Source organism: Haliotis cracherodii, unplaced genomic scaffold (assembly GCF_022045235.1).
Source record: "Haliotis cracherodii isolate W230 unplaced genomic scaffold, xgHalCrac1.p SCAF_1, whole genome shotgun sequence".
Taxonomy (NCBI): domain Eukaryota; kingdom Metazoa; phylum Mollusca; class Gastropoda; order Lepetellida; family Haliotidae; genus Haliotis; species Haliotis cracherodii.
Genome location: NW_027266264.1, coordinates 37,153,582 through 37,174,700, shown reverse-complemented (window position 1 = coordinate 37,174,700; position 21,119 = coordinate 37,153,582). Strand labels below are relative to the sequence as shown.

The 21,119-nt window shown below is 37.2% G+C and overlaps 1 protein-coding gene across 2 annotated transcripts in view; it reads left to right on the top strand.

The window, feature by feature from the left end:
- Positions 1-456: 456 nt before the first annotated feature.
- LOC139464122 (uncharacterized) overlaps positions 457-21,119 on the top strand; it is a 41,232-nt gene continuing 20,569 nt past the window's right edge. The window contains exons 1-3 of one of the 2 annotated variants that reach the window (XM_071245660.1): positions 457-730; positions 1,543-1,615; positions 20,651-20,751. In XM_071245660.1, coding sequence (XP_071101761.1) covers positions 1,592-1,615; positions 20,651-20,751 — 125 coding nt within the window. In that variant the 5' untranslated portion in view covers positions 457-730; positions 1,543-1,591. Of the gene's footprint in view, positions 731-1,126; positions 1,150-1,542; positions 1,616-20,650; positions 20,752-21,119 lie in introns of those variants that run through there. The other variant, XM_071245664.1, reaches the window with a different exon arrangement.

Below are 21,119 nucleotides of genomic sequence, written 5' to 3'. Positions count from 1 at the left end.
GCAAATGAGGTAAAACGACTTTAGAATAAATAGCACCTAGGGTCAACGAGTAATGTTAACACTGCCATCAGAAAATGAACACTCCCGTGTAGAAATCTCGTGCAAAGGTATTGTTCTTTCCAAGGCGCCATTATGGAACACTCTTGACAGAATTAATCTGTTAACGTTGTTTCTGTTTAATGCTATCACCAACAGAATCAATTAATCCACAGCAAATCCATCAATAATAAATGATATAGGAGCTCGTCGTTTGAGTCTGTCCCACAATACGGCGCGCATAACTAACATATAATTCTGTTATTGACGAGGGAGCCAGGGTAAAGGCGGCCCGCAACACGCTCTGTTAATAGGAACCTAAGGGCGAAAACACTATTGAGCCCGCCCTTAATAAATACGGTCTATATTACAATCAATGTGATATGTGATTGACAAGTAGGACGAACGGCTCTTTAGCGAGGTGGGGGTGGTTACCGGTGGACCTGTGACGTCGTATTATAACTTCGTGATACATCTTACGCAGTTCCAAATCATTTGTGTTGTCAAACCGTTACTAGGATAACCCTACAACCAACACCTTCGCATCGGAACACAATTTATCGGCATATATGGGTGGTCAGTCCACTGCAGTGCACTTGTAGAGGCCAGGCGCAAAATGTATAGAGATCTACCAAAAATTGGTAACTTGAATTCAGGAGGCGATAGCAGGTGTATAAAGTGCTGAGATTATCAGGCAAGTGAAACCCTTTCTCTCTAAACCGTTTGTACTTCCTTCCTTTCTCCACGCTGTTCAGCCAGTTACCAGTCATCAACTGGTAGGGATCGTTAGGATGAGTAATTTGTCTTCTACTGCTTATTACGCTAAGAATATTGATTTAATGCTCATACCTGATTCACAAGGAAAATAACGCGTCCTTAGATTATTCAGCGATAAGCATCCATTAGGACTCACCCGCATTTTCCCCTTTCCGATGATGAACTGTTATGAAATTGCACGCTTGTTATGCCCAATGCTTACCAATGGGTGCGCTATTCTTAAACTATGTGAAATTCTTAGTATAGCCGAGAAAACAGCTCTAGTCTCTGTGATTGGCGCTCATTTTGGTTCTATTCATACCTGGCTGAGTTCATGGACTTTTATTTGAAAAGCAGGTTGGTGAAAGTGATGAATCCTTTCTATTTTAATAACACCCTCAACCCATAACGTTACATTCGTCTAAAAGTGAGCTTTATGGCCTATACCTTACTCGCCCCAGGGAACCCCTCCCTCTGATCTGTGTAGAACTAGCGAGTGAGTGCGATCTGTGCCAAGTCGACGTTGTTTCACCACCCACACCATCACTCTCGCATAAAGCGATGTACGTGTATTCTAGCTTAGCTTACGTGCGGCGACCAGCCTTTGGAACAGAGTGTCCTGCCGGGGCTATAGCATCTGACTGCGACACTGTGGCAAGATAGTGGACACCTTCACAGATGCTTGTCTCACGCCTAACTACCTGCATCTAAGGACTAAGCCTATGATCGCTCTATCTTTTTATGTTGCAGGCCTTTCTAGCCAAACGCTTCAAAGAGCGAGTGCGCTCATGTGGAAACTATGCAGATACTGACGTTTTCATGGGTGAGTGACATACTTTGAAATATTTTCTATACTTATTTTTCATAATTTCATTTTTCATGTTGCAACTCATTCATAACATTTTTGTGATCACATCGCTTGTTTTTTTGTTTTATCTGCAAGAGCAATTACTCGCGCTATGTCAATTTGATGACTGTTTCACTGATCAAAGAATATGTTTTGTGAATGGCGCCTTGTTCCTAAATATAACCTTCGTAAATATGATTAGCGACACAAAGCGCGGGAAATATCTGATTCAATATTTGATCGTAATTCCATCCAGGAGAAAGTTAATGGATATTGTAAGCTATCTCACTTCACGGGAAGAGACCGTGACCCTAATGCCCGCCTCAGTGTTATTTGTTGGATCAATAAGCATCGAGTAAAACATGACTTAATGTGTTAGTTTCTGCAACACGAATCCCCATCGTTCCCATACCCATATAATTTCGCAACAGTAAGACAGTGGGTAAGCTTGAAGGAGTACAGCATGCCTAAGAAGCTTTAGGTATTGGCAGCCTATTGATCACAAACACCTTAAGCTCTGATAAGCATCACAAGGCTTTTCTTTTTGACTGAGGAGCACATCCAATACTAAGTTAACAATTTGTCTGGAAAACAGATGAAATGTCTATCAGGCCATGATATGTCAGCTTCCTATGAGGCAATTTATTTTAACAGATTGCATTAGGTGCAGATCGAGCTAGCCTTTCAGACCTTGTCATCTTTCCAATACCATAAGAGTACTACAACGTCCCCTGGCGTAATAGGTATTAAGCACGCTCTTGAAACGTAGTCTTTGTTTTTCTTCCATTGATATTAATCTTGGTAAAGTCTGCCTTAACGCAGTGCTTTCACTAGGAACACAACGAAGCACTTTTAACAACATATTCCAACGTAATAGTTTGCCATTTATCTGAATTTTCGCCTTCTCTTGGAACCTAAAAGAACAATCACCACCTTCCATTCTTCACGGTTCAGTGTTGGGCAATTTATGAGACCTGACGGTTGTCGATTCTTCAGGTAATTTGGTTCTCTACCTTTGACGGATTGTAATGTTTTATTCACATCAACCATATCATTTAAAGCCTACCCACCATTGATCGAAACATCTCAACATAGAGCAAGCTTTATCGATTGCCCTTGTTTGAGACTCGTGCACATGCCTAAAAGGGACACCCAGCCGTTCTTGCCACATGTGCTTCTGTAGAAATTTCTAGCGTGCCTTCATTAGTTCAAACCTATTGTTTTGTACTATTTTTGACAATGCACTGCAAGACCTTTCCCCAAACAGTGTTCTATCATTGAGTATATGGTTCGTAGGGTAGAGCAATGTTAATGGGTTTGACTATTACCAGCAGGAAACATACGGCAGAAAATAAGGCCATTTGGGAGACAATAGGATGGCTGTTTCCGCATATCCTATTTAAAGAATTCGATCCTTAGATTATTTAAGACGTCATTATTACCGTCGACATACAACTTAATAATTGATTTCTGTGCAACAATCACGTGTGTATATGGCGGTATACCTTAACAGTGCGTCTTATTTCGATCGTCCACAGTGTCCCTCGGGCGATTTGAATAGAATAGAACACAATAATTGAAAGATATATTCTGTCAAACTGTCTTCAGTTAAAACACAAGTAAAGATATATTCGTATCCCGTCCATGAACATGGTGATTGGTTTAGGATTTTAGATTTTTGCTATTATTTCCATTCATTTTGGCGGTAGGATTTGTCCACATTTCAGATTAAATGTTAACACCGTTCTGATTCTGTTAAATTGCTTTTAATGTGAATATTGTCGGTTTAAGATGTACGTGTTATGGTTGTACAGTATGGTTTATAGATATTTAAACACAGTATTCTTAATTGTTGTGAAAGTATTTCAACCCTGAGCTGAACGTTCAAGTAATGTCGACCGGTAGCACTAGGTTCACTTACGCCTTGGCAGTGATACACTTGTGATTAGTAACAGTAATGCCTGAGGGTCATTCATACTCCTATCTATGTTATACTCATTCATGGCGACAGCAAAATGATTATGTACATGAACCAGAAGATTTAAGTAAGTAGTTCTTTAAACGCCTGTTATACAGTGCTGACACACAATTCAGCATGTGAATGGAAAACGCTCTCATGTCGATTGGCAATGCGGGGGAGGATGTGTGAACGAACGTGTTCCTCCATTATCACTGAAACATCATTGGGCATTGATCGGATCATTGTCATACCATGTTTGGTGAAACAACAAAGCGTGAACTAGTGTAGGATGATGCCAAGTTGCCTGGAAGGACCTGTTTCAATAGAAAACATCGGTTCTAGTTTCAGTACAGTAGAAATGAATAATTTATTATTAAACATCGTTCTAGTTCCAGTACAGTCGAAATGAATAAATTATTAACACCTTTCAAATTTGGTAGCCATTCAAGGTGGTATAAGTCAATTTTTTTGCGCTCTGTGTTTTCAACGTCATTGTATTATCACAACCTTAATTCAGGCGTTTTACTTCGTCTTCTGATACGTCACATTGCGTAGGATAAACTGTTCCTCACAAGTGTGATGTGCGTTTCATAAATCTTTCAATGCCCTTGTAAAATCACAATACTTTCTTACGGGGGTTAGTCTTCGAGCCATGAATGAGACCCCAAAGCATTATAAACACTCTGACGACTCTACAAAGGGATTTGTACCACGTAAGTCGACAAGTTTGCTATCGTACAGGACAGAACTATCAACCCGTGAGAAATCATTTGATTTTATGAATGTCTACGTTTGTCCATTTCACCTCATCAGAATAATAGAACTGACTGTATTTCTGTTGTGCTCATGGTAATATACTGAGTAGGCTTCATTTGATTAATCTGTGAATGCATATATCTTGTAAATTTCTGACCACATATGTCATTGAAGACATGGTCTGGGGCATTATGTCATGATTGGATTTGCTTAGCATTTTCGCCAACACCTGGTGTCATCACTGATTTTCATTGATCCATTCATATAATTTTCACAACTGTGCTGCCTTTAGCGCCCTGTGGATTCTGTTTCGACAGAACAGACTGATTATTCTCTGGCGTTGACGTTTAATATTACCTTTGCTGGTTTGGATGGTGTTCGCTTTGGAATGGTAATAAAAGGAGTGATGACTAAGAATTATTCGTTTTTCTTCAAATCAGACAGTGAAACAATAGGCCAATTCAACCCAATTATGATTGTTGTTGTTTTCGTTGAAGTTAGGTTATGTATGACCATGAAATGCCACACCATTATGGAACCTTAATGTTTCGAACTGTACTTAGTATATTGCGTTCAAGATGCAATAGCCTAATTCGTTCTCAACGGTCAGAATTTGAAGTATAGGATAATAATAATAATATATCTTCTAGACATTGAAACATATTTCCTCTCTATGCATTGATGTTAGTGTGGTGCAAAGAGCTCGGTTTTACCACTGACCTGAAGGCAACCTGTTCAGCAAGCTGGCATCATTAACATGTTAAGACATACTGCTTCGAAAGGATTATCCAGTATATATATCTATGTGGAATGTCCCTACCTTCCATCACATGGCAGCCTTGTCGCTTCGGTCATGAATCTGGAAGGCTACGAAATGTGAAGGTCGTGATACTTACGTATGATACGTGGTACAATCTATTCACACGAACATGCTCGTAATTCATAAAGTGAGATGTTAGTGATTTAGCCAACAGTGAGCTCAAATATATGGTTATGACAATGACATTTATCATCCAAAACTGGCTTCCACATGAGATATCAGTTGGATAAGACCAAGAATATCCCCAAGGAGATATCGCCGCGATGAATTGCATCATAATGTTTTGCAAACAATTGTGACGTCATTTGATTTTCACCACGCCACAGTTATATGCCATCACTGATCTCTCTGCCACTGAAGCTCGTTACCTTTACTTTGTACATCCAATACATTGGTTATTGCTGTTTATGAACTAAACTACGTAGGAAGAATGATCATAGATACAAAAGTAAAACGTTTATCGACTCGTGTTGATTTTCCTGATATCAAAACACAATCGGGTGACAGTCTCTATTCATGTAGAGCTAAACGTGGTCCGTATTCTTCAGCGAAATGAAAGCTCTCAGATCCAAATCATTCTAGACCATATTCTCCATGGATGCATATGCTAGTATCAATACCAATACATATATGTAGAACCACGACATTTATTTATGCGGGAGTGCGATGTTTAGAGACTTCAGAATCCATAGTTAGTGACTTTCCTATTCTCTTCAGATATTTACATAACATACTGATTATTAATTGAATAGAGACGTTGCACAATATGGAAAATATGTGCTTATCAAATTTGTTTCGATGACGACTGGAATATATATCAAATGTAATAAATATTTCTGAACCTGGGGACATTCATGCTCTTTTGTATTAAACACTGTTCTTTTTCTCGCTGACATATGCCAATTTCTTATTGCACCCTTCTTATAAATTATATCTGAAGCCAGGGCAGATTATCTGTATGTGACAATAATAGGTCACGTCTGTAATATATTATTGAAAATATTGATATCGTTTTTCCTACATGCTTCAGTAACCATGCCCCTACTGTAACTCTGGCCTGTATTCGTGAATGTGATACAATTATCCATTATTAATATATGTATTCAATCAAGCTGTGTGTAGGTGGAGTATCATCGATCAGAAAAGGTCTGCTTTTATACCATCTATTATTGGAAAGGTTCTTATCGAGCGGTATACATTTTATTTCAAAGTAAACATTCTGATAATTGATTCAGGTAAAACGCTTTTATGTGTAGCGTGTAAACTCTGTATGGGCTTTGTGTGATGTTTTGTGGTGAACATTTGATGCTGAATTGTTAAATATTGATGTATGATTTCAATTTGTAGATAGCTTGTAAAGTATTTAATTACATTAAGCAGATACCAATGTATTCAACAAACTAGTCAGTGATGCTCACAATTCATGACACTTCATCTCTACGCACCATAAATTCCAGTTCCGACCTGTCTGTTAATCTGCCAAATTGAAATTGGTAATACGATCTAGCGTATAACCTGCTTTGTTTCTGAGGAACCGGTTTTCAATTATCAAGATCCAGTCCTCACAACGGTTGTTTCAATAATCAAAACATATAATGCGAAACACAATTATATGCTTAAAACATTTTCTACATGTCCCCGAAACTATTTCACACAAGACGCAAACTTTTGTGGCTAAATGGAGTGTTTGTAGGCTTTTCGAACGATTCCAGTACAAGTTCTTTTTCCAACGAAGCATTTTGCTACTCCTAATCACAGGGTTCAGTGTAGTTTATCATCTCAAAACTTATTGTTGAATCATTCCCCAAGTGACATCGATTCATGTTTAGCGTTAACTAAACAATAGTATGGATCGGAGTTACATGTTTAGAATGCACACTGGTATTTTTGTGTTGGTTGATGTTAGGGTATTAAAAACTTAACTATGAATATGTAACTGCGCTGTATCCAGTTATGAAGACTTTTGACATTTGAAACACAGGCAGCCTTCTCTCTATGTCTCTATTATTGCTGCTTTATGCACTATTTTTAGTTATGAACATAAGTGGGAAACAATAAAGGTTCTAAATGACCTTTCATTGATGATGCCAAGGGCCTAGACATCAATGAACAGCTAATCTTCTTTGCAATTTACGATTCTCTGTTCTTATCTAAGTTTTATTCAAAGTTGATTGCAATATATACAAAAAATACATTTCTTATCGATAAGTTCTCATTCATATATCATTGCCTATAGAAATATAAGATTCTGTTATCAACAATATATTTGCGAATTATCTTTGCAAAACCCGTTTCGTTATATTGCGTACAATGTGTTTTTACATAATTTTCAAGAGACTGCTAGTCGAGTTTCGATTGTTGGCAAGTCCAGTGCCATATACTTATACCTCTACGTTACTGTGTAGTGTCAACGTTTCAGAATACATTGCTATTGGCATTTGTACAAGTGATGTTATTCTGCATATTTTCAATGTACTTGTAAATGATATGATGCCCAATACGTTTGTCATTTTGATCACATTTTTATTGCTGTCTGACTATTGGGGTATATGTTAGTTCCTATATAAACACAACTGACATTCAGAACCTCTGGACCATTCTATAAATGTATTAGATATATGGATTCTTGCAGTCCCCGATTGCCATTCAGCTATGTTAATCGACTTCAATTCATGGATCGAAGTAAGCAGCGCGTATTGTATTACGTCAGTTGCTTCGATTATAGAGTACTGATAGTGTTTTTCCACAAGTGCTGTGAATACATAAAAAACGCATCGGAAATTAGTGGAAAATGTCTATAGTGGGAAAAGGCAAAATGAAGAATGTTTGGCTATACAAAATAAAGGTATTTCTGAACGTTAACCATATCGTAATTTATAAACTGAACCTTCGTACAGAGCTTTAATATTTAACGATTAACGTCGTTCTCTCGGTATGCCACGGTCTAGCAAGGACCATAATGGAGAGTCTGACCTTTTTCCTATGTTAAAGTAGGGATTATTGCAGTAGGTAGAAATCTTTGACCTTCTTGGGCTTTCTAATCATCTCCTTTACACGGACTTAGCTTTTGTTAACACAGCTCATAACTATGCCATTACCAAGCCACTTATTCACCTAATGTCCTTTACTTAATGTTATTTCTATAGCTAAGTTACTCGATGTCTTTCGGTTGCGGAATAAATATTGTATCTTAAGACTATTCTTAGGGAGGAATATATGTAAATTAGTTTATACAGTTATAATGGTATCACAACTAGTGGACTTTACATCACTAATGTCACAACTTTTTTACTTCAAATTATACATCTTGAGTCAAAACATTGTTATTGGGTGATAGTGTATGATACCCAGTGTTAATTCAATGGGGAGTTACATCGCCATATGACGACCTAAACATACTCGAGCCTGGATCAGACAAACCAATGCTTCTTAGCAAAGGTTGTGTACCGGGAAACACAATCAATTAGGTAACACATTGTATGTCGTCCGATTTCCTTGCTATGGGGACCCTACAATTACAGGTACTGGAGATCAATATTTAGTCTGACCCAGTGTGAGTGAGGACAACTTTTCAATTATTATGTATGATTAAAAAGAAACAAAGATCAGAAAAACGAAAACGTTACTGCTCAAAATTGCTCGTGTAACCTGAAATCCACATTAGGTGTCATCTAAAAAGATATATTATATCAATCGGGTTCTCTTAACGGGACAATCAATATGCGTGACAATGCTTACTTTCTCAAAGGCTCGGTCGCCCACATCAAAGGGTGGATATTTGTTGATATTGTACAGGGTAGCTGTAGGGTTCTGGCACGTAGTAATCTTCCATCTGACAACCGTAAGTGAAGTTAACTGGTAATTTTGTGTAAATATATGCAGTTATACTAGTTTGATCAAAGCTTCGTTCGTGTATGATTATTGCTTTTGGAACTGGGTCTTGGCGTATGTATTGTACTTCGGGAGGTAACGACTTGCATGCATAATATTGATGAAAGGATGTATAATTTCACTTTGTTTTTTGTTTTTTCAATATACATATTCAGTTTGCTGCTCCTATTCGTAAACTATATTAATTTTTGCCCAAAGTCATCAATCAGGTAGTTAACGTGGGAGATATTCAGTGACTAGTTGTAGATAGCGTCGGTTACAAATCCGATTGTATAAAACCTTTCGTTGATAAACCTGGTGCCTCAGACCCCTCAGGTGGTGAATCCGATAGTCTTACCTCCCTCGTTGATAAGCCTTGTGCCATAAAATACATTTAAGGTGACGAACCCGAGTTAAAACTCATTAATCCGACACCCCATTCTCCCAAGCTGATAACCTTGGTGCCCAATCCAACCGATTAGTAGGATGAACCAACTCGAAAGCCCTTTGTTGATATCTAGATAGTCGTTATAAAAGGCTACACTTTGGTTTTGCACTTCAATGCCCTTCAGGGTTATCGCGACCCCTATATGTTCCGAGGTGTCAGACCAGTAACCCATTTCCGCACATTAATATTACGTTCCTCTGTATTCTTCAAAGTAAGAGGATGTTATTTGTGGTACAGATTATACTACGACGTGGTTATTTTTAACCATCACCACCTTATATTATTTAAAACAGCTCCTGCTCAACACCTGCATTTTAATGTCCCTGTGTTTTTTCAAAAAGACAGTAAAACGTCACGACATGGTCTGTGGGACACAGCTACTCGAATTTGCTGTTTGATTCCTTATTTCGCTCACGTCACAACTCACGTTAAATCAATATACCTTGCACAATATACTGAAGTTAATATAGACTACGTCTTTGTTGTGCTTGATGTAGTGTCAATGGTAGCCTGCTGTAGATGAATACTTTATAAGCCCAATGATATATACCTCAGTTCTGAACTCAAATGATAGCTCACTATCACTCGTAAGTCTAATCAGTAAGAAATGAAATAGCGTTCATCTCTGTTGGAGGTATTGTTTTGCAGTAATTTCAGCCATTGTAATGTCGTGGTGTCAAGGTTCCCTGACGCGCAAGATTAAATTGTCCAGATGGAGAGGTTTCATTGAGACGATAAGATGCATAAAGTGAAATTGCCAACAGTAGTATAGATTATGGGGGTACTGGAGCACACCACCTTGACCAGATATAGGCCCTGAAACTGCTTACATGGCTTTTATAAATTATGTGATGATTGTCATGTATCAAGATGCCACCATGTATCGAGGAAATCTTTAAACCAAATTGTAATGAAAATATTCTCTATTATTTTTACTCATACACATACCATTATTTCAGATATATTTATATTCACCATTTCTGCTTGTTCAGTTCTTCGTTCATTTTACTAGGAGACCAGACTGTAAACTCTTCTTCACAATTGGAAAGAAACAATTGATAACCCGTATTTGGATGGTTAGACATCCATCATAAGAGATACGCCTTGTGGTGATTCTCGCCATTTGATAATTTTATCTTGGAGCGTGAATGTTTTTATAGCTTTTTCAAGTTCTTCTTTTGTTGGCTTGTAATTGTTATACCCAGCAATAGGAGTTCCAATACACCCATCCTTCATCTCACCTAATACCTGTTTATTTACTGTGCTGTGCAATGGATTATCTTTTGGGTAATCACTTGTATCATACATATCTATTTTTCTGTTATAACTTTATATTTCCATTAACAAAGAATCTGTATCAGTCAAGAATGCTTATACCATCATATACTGGTCTGTTGAATTTTATATATTACTATTCCTCATATGCAATGCCACTAAGATATTATCAAATATTTTACTTCTGTTAAAAGGTGGACTAGATATTAGTTTTCTAACTCTGTCTTCCTCCTCAGATCTGTCCAATTTAACATCAACACAATTTCTTAGATTCTCCATAGTTTGACCAAATACTGACCTATTCATGAGCATATATAGAATCTTCTCGAAATTGCTCGTAGCCATCTTTCTTAAATCTGTGTTCAGGCTTATATAGAGTTCCACCCAAAGACTTTGATCAAACTTATGAAGTCTGTGTACTTTCTTTAGGGTATACTAAGTTAACTTCTAGAATGTACCCATATCAGCATATTTTGGGAATATTATTCACATCGACATTGTCTACCCACTCAAACCCACCTGTGGGTAAAGACAGACTCATAGACCATCCATACAAGTTGTTAGCGAGATATAATATGTGTGTAGAAGGTTTGCTCAAATCATATCCTTCTACTAATTTATTATTGGCCTTAGAATATATTTTCGCTGTCATTGATATACCACCTCTTTATCCTTTCTAAATAAACAAGTGCATATCATAATCAGTAAGTAGTTTTAGTTCTACACTGGTCTTTTTCAACAATGCATAACATGAGAGTCCGCGACTGGAATAGTACCACGCTGCATCCAAGCCATATTGATTTGAACAGGTCTTTCTAAATATCTCAACCATATCAGCGAGTAATAGTACATCAGTTTTTAAGAAGAGATCATGATAATCACCTACATTCTTACAGCCTATTTTATCATGTTTATTAATAGCATCAAATATTTTGGATTTTGTTAAGTTACTAAAGAATGATTACATTGGTGGTAATTAAGTTTTGTCAAATCTAGACCTATCATATATATATTGGTAAGGATACATACCCTGTCTCAGCAGCAAATGTAAAGTTAACTGATCAGTATATTGGTTTGTTATAGCAATGTTATCAGGATTGTTTGCTTTAGCTAAACTGTCCCGAGAAGATAACATAAACTGTACACTATCTATGAATCTTAGTCCATTACTTTGTTTTGTTCTCGCTTTCCCATCCTTGTCTGTGTAGTGTATAGTTTAGGTAAAAGAGAATGATATTTTTCTTTCCATATTATTAGGATTACACGTTTAACCACCATCAGTCTTTGAGATAGTTTGCATGAAGAGATGACAATCATAACCTCTAACATTATGAAATACAACGGGAATTGGTATTGTTTTGGTATTCATTAAGGTTTTAAGTTACACTCGTAACTCGTACATTTGCGACTTCTCTGTATTTACCTGTTATGTGACAATGATCTCTCACAGAATCCCCATACAGGGGTTTATTACAAACATAAAAGCTCCTTTGCTTCATTTTGGCCCGCCAATCATCCTTTGTCATACATATGGATTTCTTATGCGATACATTTTCACTGATTATTCTCACTACATTTTGTAGAGATTCCAGGAAATTTTACTTTACTTTGTCTGAATTACAACAAACACTCGACTGTCAGAAAACTCAAAGCTTAGGCAAGAAGTCGTGGGCTGAGAAGTTATTCTAAAATGAGAAAAGTTGAATTGATTAATTTACTGAATGACAACAGCAAACAAGTTATTAAAAATGATGAACCAGTCGAGTTACGATTTGTTGCCACAGATCACGCTGGTGGTAAATATCTAAGAGGTTGGAAGATGACTATTAATTCCAATATGGATGTTAATGACGTTAAACCCATCATTTCGAGCAAGATTCATAAGGAGTTAATTTGAAAAGCATAAAATATCAGCTAACAGTTAAAATGTCATTAAGTAAAGATAACACGGTTGACAGTGTTGAACATACTGTTCGTTATTTCAGGAACAACCAAGAAGTAATAACTGAATCGAGTTCTATAGGTTTGTCATGAGATGCATCATTTCAACAGATACAAGAAACTTTAGGGCGATGGACTAATAGAGGTTCGGTTTGGGTTGTAGGATAGAATTGATACTTTATATTTAGATCTAGCAACTTAAATGCCTTTGAAATGTGGATCTAATATATATTTACATCCAAATAATCAGAAAAAAACATTGCACAATTAACGTTAAAAATAATTATAATAACTGTTTAAGATGGGCATATAGATCTGCTATATTACCAGCAAACAAACATGCAGATAGGCCACCAAGCAAATCCACAAAATGATGGACTCAACTTTGATGGTATATATGCGCCTACACCAATCTTGCAAGTTCATAACGTAGAATAATGTGCCCCTAAGTTCTGGGCGCATTTTCCACCAGTTTCTACAGCCGCTAGTCTTTCTCTATGTTGTTGTATAGATTTATTTGCAATAGTGGTGGACTCATCTTGGATGGGTACATCTTGGAGCAGTTGTTCAAGAAGTTGAACACATTCCATCTGTTCTAATATACACTAGCTTATATCTAATTCTAAATAAAAAAAATATGAAATATCCAATACAACCAGAAATAATAAACTGTTGTAAAAGAATAATTATTTTCCACTACATTATTGTATAAGCAACTGGTTGTCAATTTGCTAAGCAGTTGTTAAGCAATTGTATGAGCAGCTGGTTGGTCAGTTTTTAATATGAGCTTAGAGTGCTTGGTTTCTGCTAACAGCTTTCGAACTTGATCTCGCTCGCTCTTGATAGGAATAACATCATTTTCACGTAGACATTCCTCAAATGAATCTCAAATGAAACAGGGCATTCCATCGTATCTGCTCTCTGAGATCTTCAGGACTGAACGGTATTTTTGAGTAAGTACCCAAACACTATGTTCAATATGTCGACCCAAGAATGCTAAATAAGAAGGCATATCTTTCTTTTTTTTGTAAGTTCTTTACTCGCACTGAAGTCGTCTATGATAAAAAGGGTTGGTTCTTCCATGAATTTGTCATGGCACGCTCTTAAACAGTCTTGTAAACGTTCACATGGATCAACTTTGTTCACTGCAGGATCCTCCATTACCCATTGTCTTGATCGATATGTTTTATTAACGTTCACGTTTGGGCATAGAATAATAGTATGCTCGAAAAAATGTAATAATGGCCTTGTATAATATCGAGAATAAAAGCTGTTTTACCACAATCCGTTTGATCACATATGATAGGGCAGTGAGGTTCTTTTGGTAAAATATTATTAATTGATTGGACGAATCTTCAGTTTTATATATTAATTTTGAGCATCCATTATCACATACTCACATAATGACAAACATAATCAAATATAAGTTTAATTTGCCAGCCATTTCAGACTTCTTCGTTATCTGTATAGTGACACCCTCATCTGTTGTTTGCACGTCAAGCCATAGCGCATAATTCACCCAGTGGGACATCTACAAGAGCCAGATCTTTTGCGACATCGTTTACTTCCGGACTACGTATTATAGAAGATATTTTTGTAACTTCATCCCACTGTTGATATGCTTGCATTCCTTGACTCTATAACCGATCAGGCGCACCCTCGATAGTCACTTTAGTAATTTGGGGGTGTAGAATTCGGTATCTCTGTAATCTGGCATTACAGGATCTTGGGACAAGATTAAAATACCCTCCAAGGATCTAGCTGGTCCATTCTGATTGATGTTCCACAGAGTATTACTTTTGTCATACAAAATGGCTAAACTTCCAGTATACTGATTGCGAATATGTCTCACAAATTCGGGATCTGTTATATCATACTCCATTGAGATATTGTCATTGGAATAGCAACCTTCTGCTCTACAAGTGGCTCTGATTACTTTGTCATTGAAAGTGGGTTCATATTCTAAACTATCACCTAGTTAGTTATGCTGGGTAGAAACGCATGTGACTCGCTTGTAATTCAAAGTCGAGGGGAAAATAGAACCGGTAATCTAGTGCATCGTCTATAACCTTATCTTCTAAAACACTATCAACACCAATAGAGGAATCTGACCTTTGAGTCACAGAAGGATTTGATTAACCTGGTGTTCAAGACAAGTTAGATGTTTTACACTTGCAAAATGGTGTATACAAGCGGAAAGAAGTTATATTTACTCCTACTGGTGCAGCACCTAATCTAGGATATTTCATTGATGTTGAGGTTAGAAACCCAAGTAATAACACTAAGTACAATGTTACCCATCCTGATGATAATAAATCGACTGGCTACTAAATTCTCCATTCGTCCACCATATGTAATGACGAAGAGTAAGCCACATCATTTAAATAAAATAATGAACAGTGGGATTATACTTGGGGCTCCAGCAGAACGTACAAGTGTTTTCATTGCTCAACTACTTCAGAAACCAGGCCATATGTTAATGATTCGCACTGTTTTAAAAAATGTTAGCTTATATTTGGATACTGAATTTGAGACTCCACACTTTATATTGAAGTTTTGCTTGGGGATGCATCAGAAGATGTCCTTGAGGTATTACCGGGTCGAGGCCTTAACTCGGACAAAAGACATGAGAGACAACATTGTAGCATTTTTATAATATCATCAAGAGTTATCTGTATAAGCCTTGAGGGGGTCCAGTTTGACACTGGGATCATTTCACTCACCAGGATATTAATGTCTTATAATATACATCTAATGAGGTTGATGTATAGTCCCAAGACAGTGTCATTGGAACATTTAAAGACTCTTTTATAATATAATATACATTACTGATTTATATAATGCGCTCGATGAAGTGTTTGAAAAGTTGGATACTGTTGATGGATTTCGATTACAACTAATATGTGAAATTAAACAGAAACTGGAGAAGGAGCGAGATTCATTAATTGAGTTGTATTAAAAGTATCATAGAGCTGTGAATGCTCTTGATGGTGTTGACACGGCACTTTTAGTAACTAGCATGGGTTTGGTGTAGCTGGTGATGGTTTATTGTCAACTATAATCACTGTGCCTATCGTAGCTGGTATGGAAGTAGTGGCGGGAGTCTCTGGAGTGGCAGGAATAGCTCTTTAATTTTTTTCAAGCAAGGGATTCAATCAAATTCTCGTAATACAAGTGACATTAATGAAGATGAGAAAAACAAGTTCAAAGAACAAGCACACCAAGCATTCCGTACCAAAATCAGAGATTAAGAATAAATTATTTCCTCGATATAGAGTGGCATCTTGATACATGACTATCATTGGATCGTCATCACATACTTAATAAAACAAATCAGGAGCTGAACCTGGTCCAGATGGTGTGGACCTGTACCCCTACCATCTGTATCTGTACGACTCCAACCTCGATTTATGCATAATTAATTAAATGTTACCATTAATCGATTTCAACTTTTGTGTTTTTATGTGTTTAATAGTTCCAAATTAATACTTTATGTATATAACACCAGAGATGACCTGACACTTTATTTTTTTAAGGATCTGAAAAGGTGGGTTTTTTGTTTTTCTTCAGCAGGCCTAAGCAATGCGTTTCCTCTTTGATATATGATAATAAAAACAAACGTCTTTACCCTCCAACCACTATATAGGGAACTTTTGCTTTGAACAGTAGTGTAGCATCGGAAATGTTGTTGCGCCACTTATTTTGCATTAGGCACTAAGAATAGATACTTAAGGCTAAGAGTAACATAAGGCTGTCTCGAGTATCCTTGTTTGGTCACAATAGCTGGCGTATTGATTGACTGAGATTGACACTAACTAATGAGAAGGCAAATCCCTATCAGTTTTTCTCTGCACAGAGGCGATCTACAATGTCCAGTTGTTTTGCCTGATCATGGCCTGTCAGAAATAACTAGAAGCTTTCTCAACCAGTTCCTCCAGTAAACCAAGTGAAAGACATTTGTCTGTTACTTTGATTTCGTTTGCTAATAATATCACATATTCTATCAATACGGTTACCTTTATCATATTCAATGTACGTACACAATTTCACCCATGTTTGAGCACTTAAAGATACATCTCGCTTGATAAATGCGTGTTTCTTCTTTGCTTTGAAGACGACTTTTTCCGGTGGCACACACGCACGTTTATATTAATTTTCTTTATTGTAGACACACGTCATCAATAAACAGTGGTTTCTCGCGAACGTTTGAAGTCAAGACGATGGTACGCAGGTGGCTATTAATAAATATGTTTACACACATGAATTTTGCATATACCACTGCATTCAGCTCCTACGTTCATCCGTTTATTGATCCTAAAAACCGGTTTATCTGTTCGCTGTATCGGAAGGTGATTTCCATCGCTAAATGTATCAAGTCTTAACGGATTAAGGTAACCCACATGTCTTATCTTGAAAGCTCTGGCATTCCACAAGAAATTAATCTAATATTTTACACGCAAATAACTTAGATAGCTATGATTTTGCTTTGTCGTGTTTTCCATTATATAGGCACTGCGTTATCAATTATGTGAGAAGAACAAAACATTTTCAATAACTTCAAGTATTTTCATATTTCAAATTTGTTTTGACGCCTTGTTAACATGTTCAATGTCGGTTTCGCGAACACTGAAACCAAGAAAGCAAGAATATATATTTGATTATTTAATACTGATCTCAATCCTTTGGCTCTCATCACGTCCAGTATGCTGAACAACACCCACAAGAACATATTATACGCACAATCATGAATGATGTTCCCTATCGACATGTTTATGAGAAAAGAGTTGATTTCTTCTTCTGCTTAATGCCGGTCTTTATATTCCTATTAATCCAAGACTTATAATCTCTGACTACATGTTCGTTGACCTTTAGTTCTTTAACCTGTCCACCCTACACCTACATTGCTGCCATGCTTTCAAAATGAAATAGTTACTAAGTCGCGTGATATGTCATACTGTGTTCAAGAAACTAGTCGACAATCTGAGATAAAGAACTATTCCATACAGAAGCATACAAGTTTCCTTCTCATATGTCAGACAGAATTACTCTGTTAATGCTATCTTGATATTAGACATTCTGATACCTGAGAGTCAATGTAAAAAATAACGATCGTCTTGCAAGTAATACAAAAGAATTGCAATATATAAGTTCGTCATCACCTGAGCTGGAAACGTTCGATAAAAACTCGAATTTTCTCAACTTTCTATGTGAACCTGATATATCTCATTTCCAGGCATATATTTTTGAAATGTTGGATTTCTCAAAACGATGTTGACTGTCCTTATAAACTTACCACTCCATCAATGATAGTTCCATCCAAACAAGTACCTGTTTCGTACGCTCACGCATACCGTGTACACGTGCGCGCACGCACACACTGCGTATAACATGCTTCATCTGTCCGACTGCGCAGATGTTATGACGTCCGAAACATTCTACTAACATGGCTGTGCAGCATGAGGCAGCATCCAGCAAAGTCCCTCGCGCAGTAGTTCAACGATTCCTTAGATGATAATCTCGATTATCAGCAGCCGCTTTCATCTGAACGTAAATAATAACTTCAAACGAATTCAATACTTACTTGGGTTCGAGAATTTATGAATGGTAATATTTTGGTCACAAATCAAAAACTTTATTAAAAATACCTTTATTTTCGCCTTTGTATACATTTTCATTTAATCACATAATATTTATATGCACCTTCCTTATGATATATATATACCCAGTGCATAATTCGGTTCCTCGTCCCCGAAATGAAGAAAATCAATGGAGCACTCAAGATACAGTAACTCTAAATTAAATAAACTCTGGAATGATTGAATGATTGTACTACGAAACCAAATTAAATAACCTCGTGAATAATTTTCCAATCCCCTCTCCCCCACCCAACTCCCCCCATCACCACCCCCACTCCCATAGTCGGATCAATGGAAGTATGTAAGAGCCATTGATAAAAATAACAATGAATGGAAGACCAGAAATAGATTTCCAATTGAACAATCATACCATGAAATGTGTAGGAGGAGGGGAAATTGATCCCAATCAATCAATCAATCAATCAAAGTTTTTTGGTGGCAAAACTACATTTTGGGACGGTACAAATACCATTATCCAGCTCACTCGGAGAGTCGTCCTCGGTTCCAGCTTAATTTCATCGAAACTTTAAATGCTGACAAATCGTCTATTAATGAATAGAATTTGTGTTAAGAGTAATCGTCTTCACGCTAAAGCGACCCATTGTCCGTCTGTTTAAGATTCCCGATCACCTCGGTCGTCTGCTCGCCGTTAAACCATCGTCAAGTACAAGCATTGTTGTATTTGTCTTCTTGATTATCACCCACGACTGTTCGGACACAGTTAACCTTTCCAGACAAGTATCAGTTATGTTTCCTTTGAAAACAAAGCCCAACGGTATATAATTTTGCCAAACCAGTTACGTCGGTGAAACATAATTTGTCTGGTTAGCACTAAGACCATTGGTGATGCATGGTATTTGGATAACATGGGATGGAGACAGCTCATTAGCGCCAACGTTGTGTAGATGTTGTAATGTTATATGGCGGACTGTTTAAATGAAGTTCTGACTGGAGAACTTTTTTAAAGTGTTAGGTGTATCGGACGTGTCCTGACCCCTGATTTTCTTCCGTGTCCGTTGAATACAGTGGGGAAAATGCTGTTGTTATGCTATGTTGTTTATCTCTGGAGATTCTTTGTACCTGCGCGTTCTCAATATATCATATATAAGCTATATGTAATGAATGTTTTACTAACAATCTGTCCAGCTGTTATTGAGTGCATGTAACCAAAGAAACATACATCATTTGAAAGTATAAGTCAATGATACAAAAAAGGAAAACGCGCCGGTATCCATGTAGCATCGTAGTCATGGGTCCGGATTGCAATTATAGGTCGACAATACAGTCTATTTGACATATAGTCCCCAAGAGTTTCACATGAAGTAATGAGACTTCTAAAACAAATGAATAAACAGGTTTTATCGCCTACAGATACTATCCCTACAGTATTGTCAGCACATATAATCGCACTTCAGGAAAAAATAGGCACCATTAAAGAACACATTGAAATAGTGGTTATTGTTAAAATGTTCTACTGCAGGACTGGGGTAAATGTTAGTGTGAACTTATCACCAGGTGAACGGAAGCCACCGCTGGGTCAGGATGCTCTCACCTTATCGCGAACACCTGGTATCATCATTATTTGATAGTGATTCATAAACATATGATCATGATATTGTCGTCGGAATCGTACAGTTGACTCTGTTTGGGGCAGAACTGTCTTATGAATATGGAAAGGGTTTTGCCACTTTTATTTATTGTCGCTAAAAGGGAATAAATACTAATAATTGAAGTGATTGGTGGCAGGTATTGTCAACGTCTGATGGCAATAGAGAGTACTATCCTATCCATTTTTTAACTTACAATAATTATCTTAGATATCAGTTGTCATGATCATACATTTGGAGAAAGAACCTTCTGAGTATGAAGTACCTATTTTGCATTCCAACCAACTACGGACACCGAAAAGCATGCTTCAGTGTTGACTATGTAATATAACTGTGTACCAAATGTCCTTCATAAGCCATTGCTTGTACATTGAAAAACGCTGTGAAGGCGGTCGTCGTCTCAGACGACTAGGTTGCAAACAGGACTTCGTTACACGACTGTGAGCACGAACATTCCATGGACTCCATGGAAGACTACCCGTTTCGTCTTCTGGCGGTACAACATGGCTTGGAACTGCAGCAGGATAGATCGATGTCTGCTGTGGCAGCCTAGGTTGTCCCGTTTTATGTCTAGCCTTTGGTGACTCCTTTATGTCTTTCTAATGTTTCACGGTATGCATATAGCTTTGACATTGTTGACAACGACAATAATTTCCACCGACCATAGCATAAGTACTTATTTGGTTGTTTCATTTCAGATACTATTAGCTGTGTCCCCTGTTATCATAAGCGGTCAACTTGAAAAGCAGATTGGCAGTAAACGAAGTGTGATACTTACGTCTATATTATTGCAAGAAAGGTAAGTAAAGATCAGGTTACGTATCTAGATGCATTTTCCCTTTTAGTCGAAATAATTGACGTATTCATTTTACAAGCAAGGGAGGGAGGGTTATTGAAAAAAATGAGAAAAAATACCAATCTATCATTTCTATCCTATAGTAAGCAACCTTCGTTGGTATATTTCTATATTTTTATAGACATTTCATTTAAATCTATTCTGTTTGCCCCATACCTTCAGACACACAGAGTGTAAACGTAACGCAATATGGGAATGAACATAAGCAACCGTGCGCAAAGCTGATAAGACAAAGCCGTCTCTTAAACTCGGTAGCCATCAGCATTTATTAACTAAATGCACCTGCTAAAAATAGCCCGGGGGGATTAAGC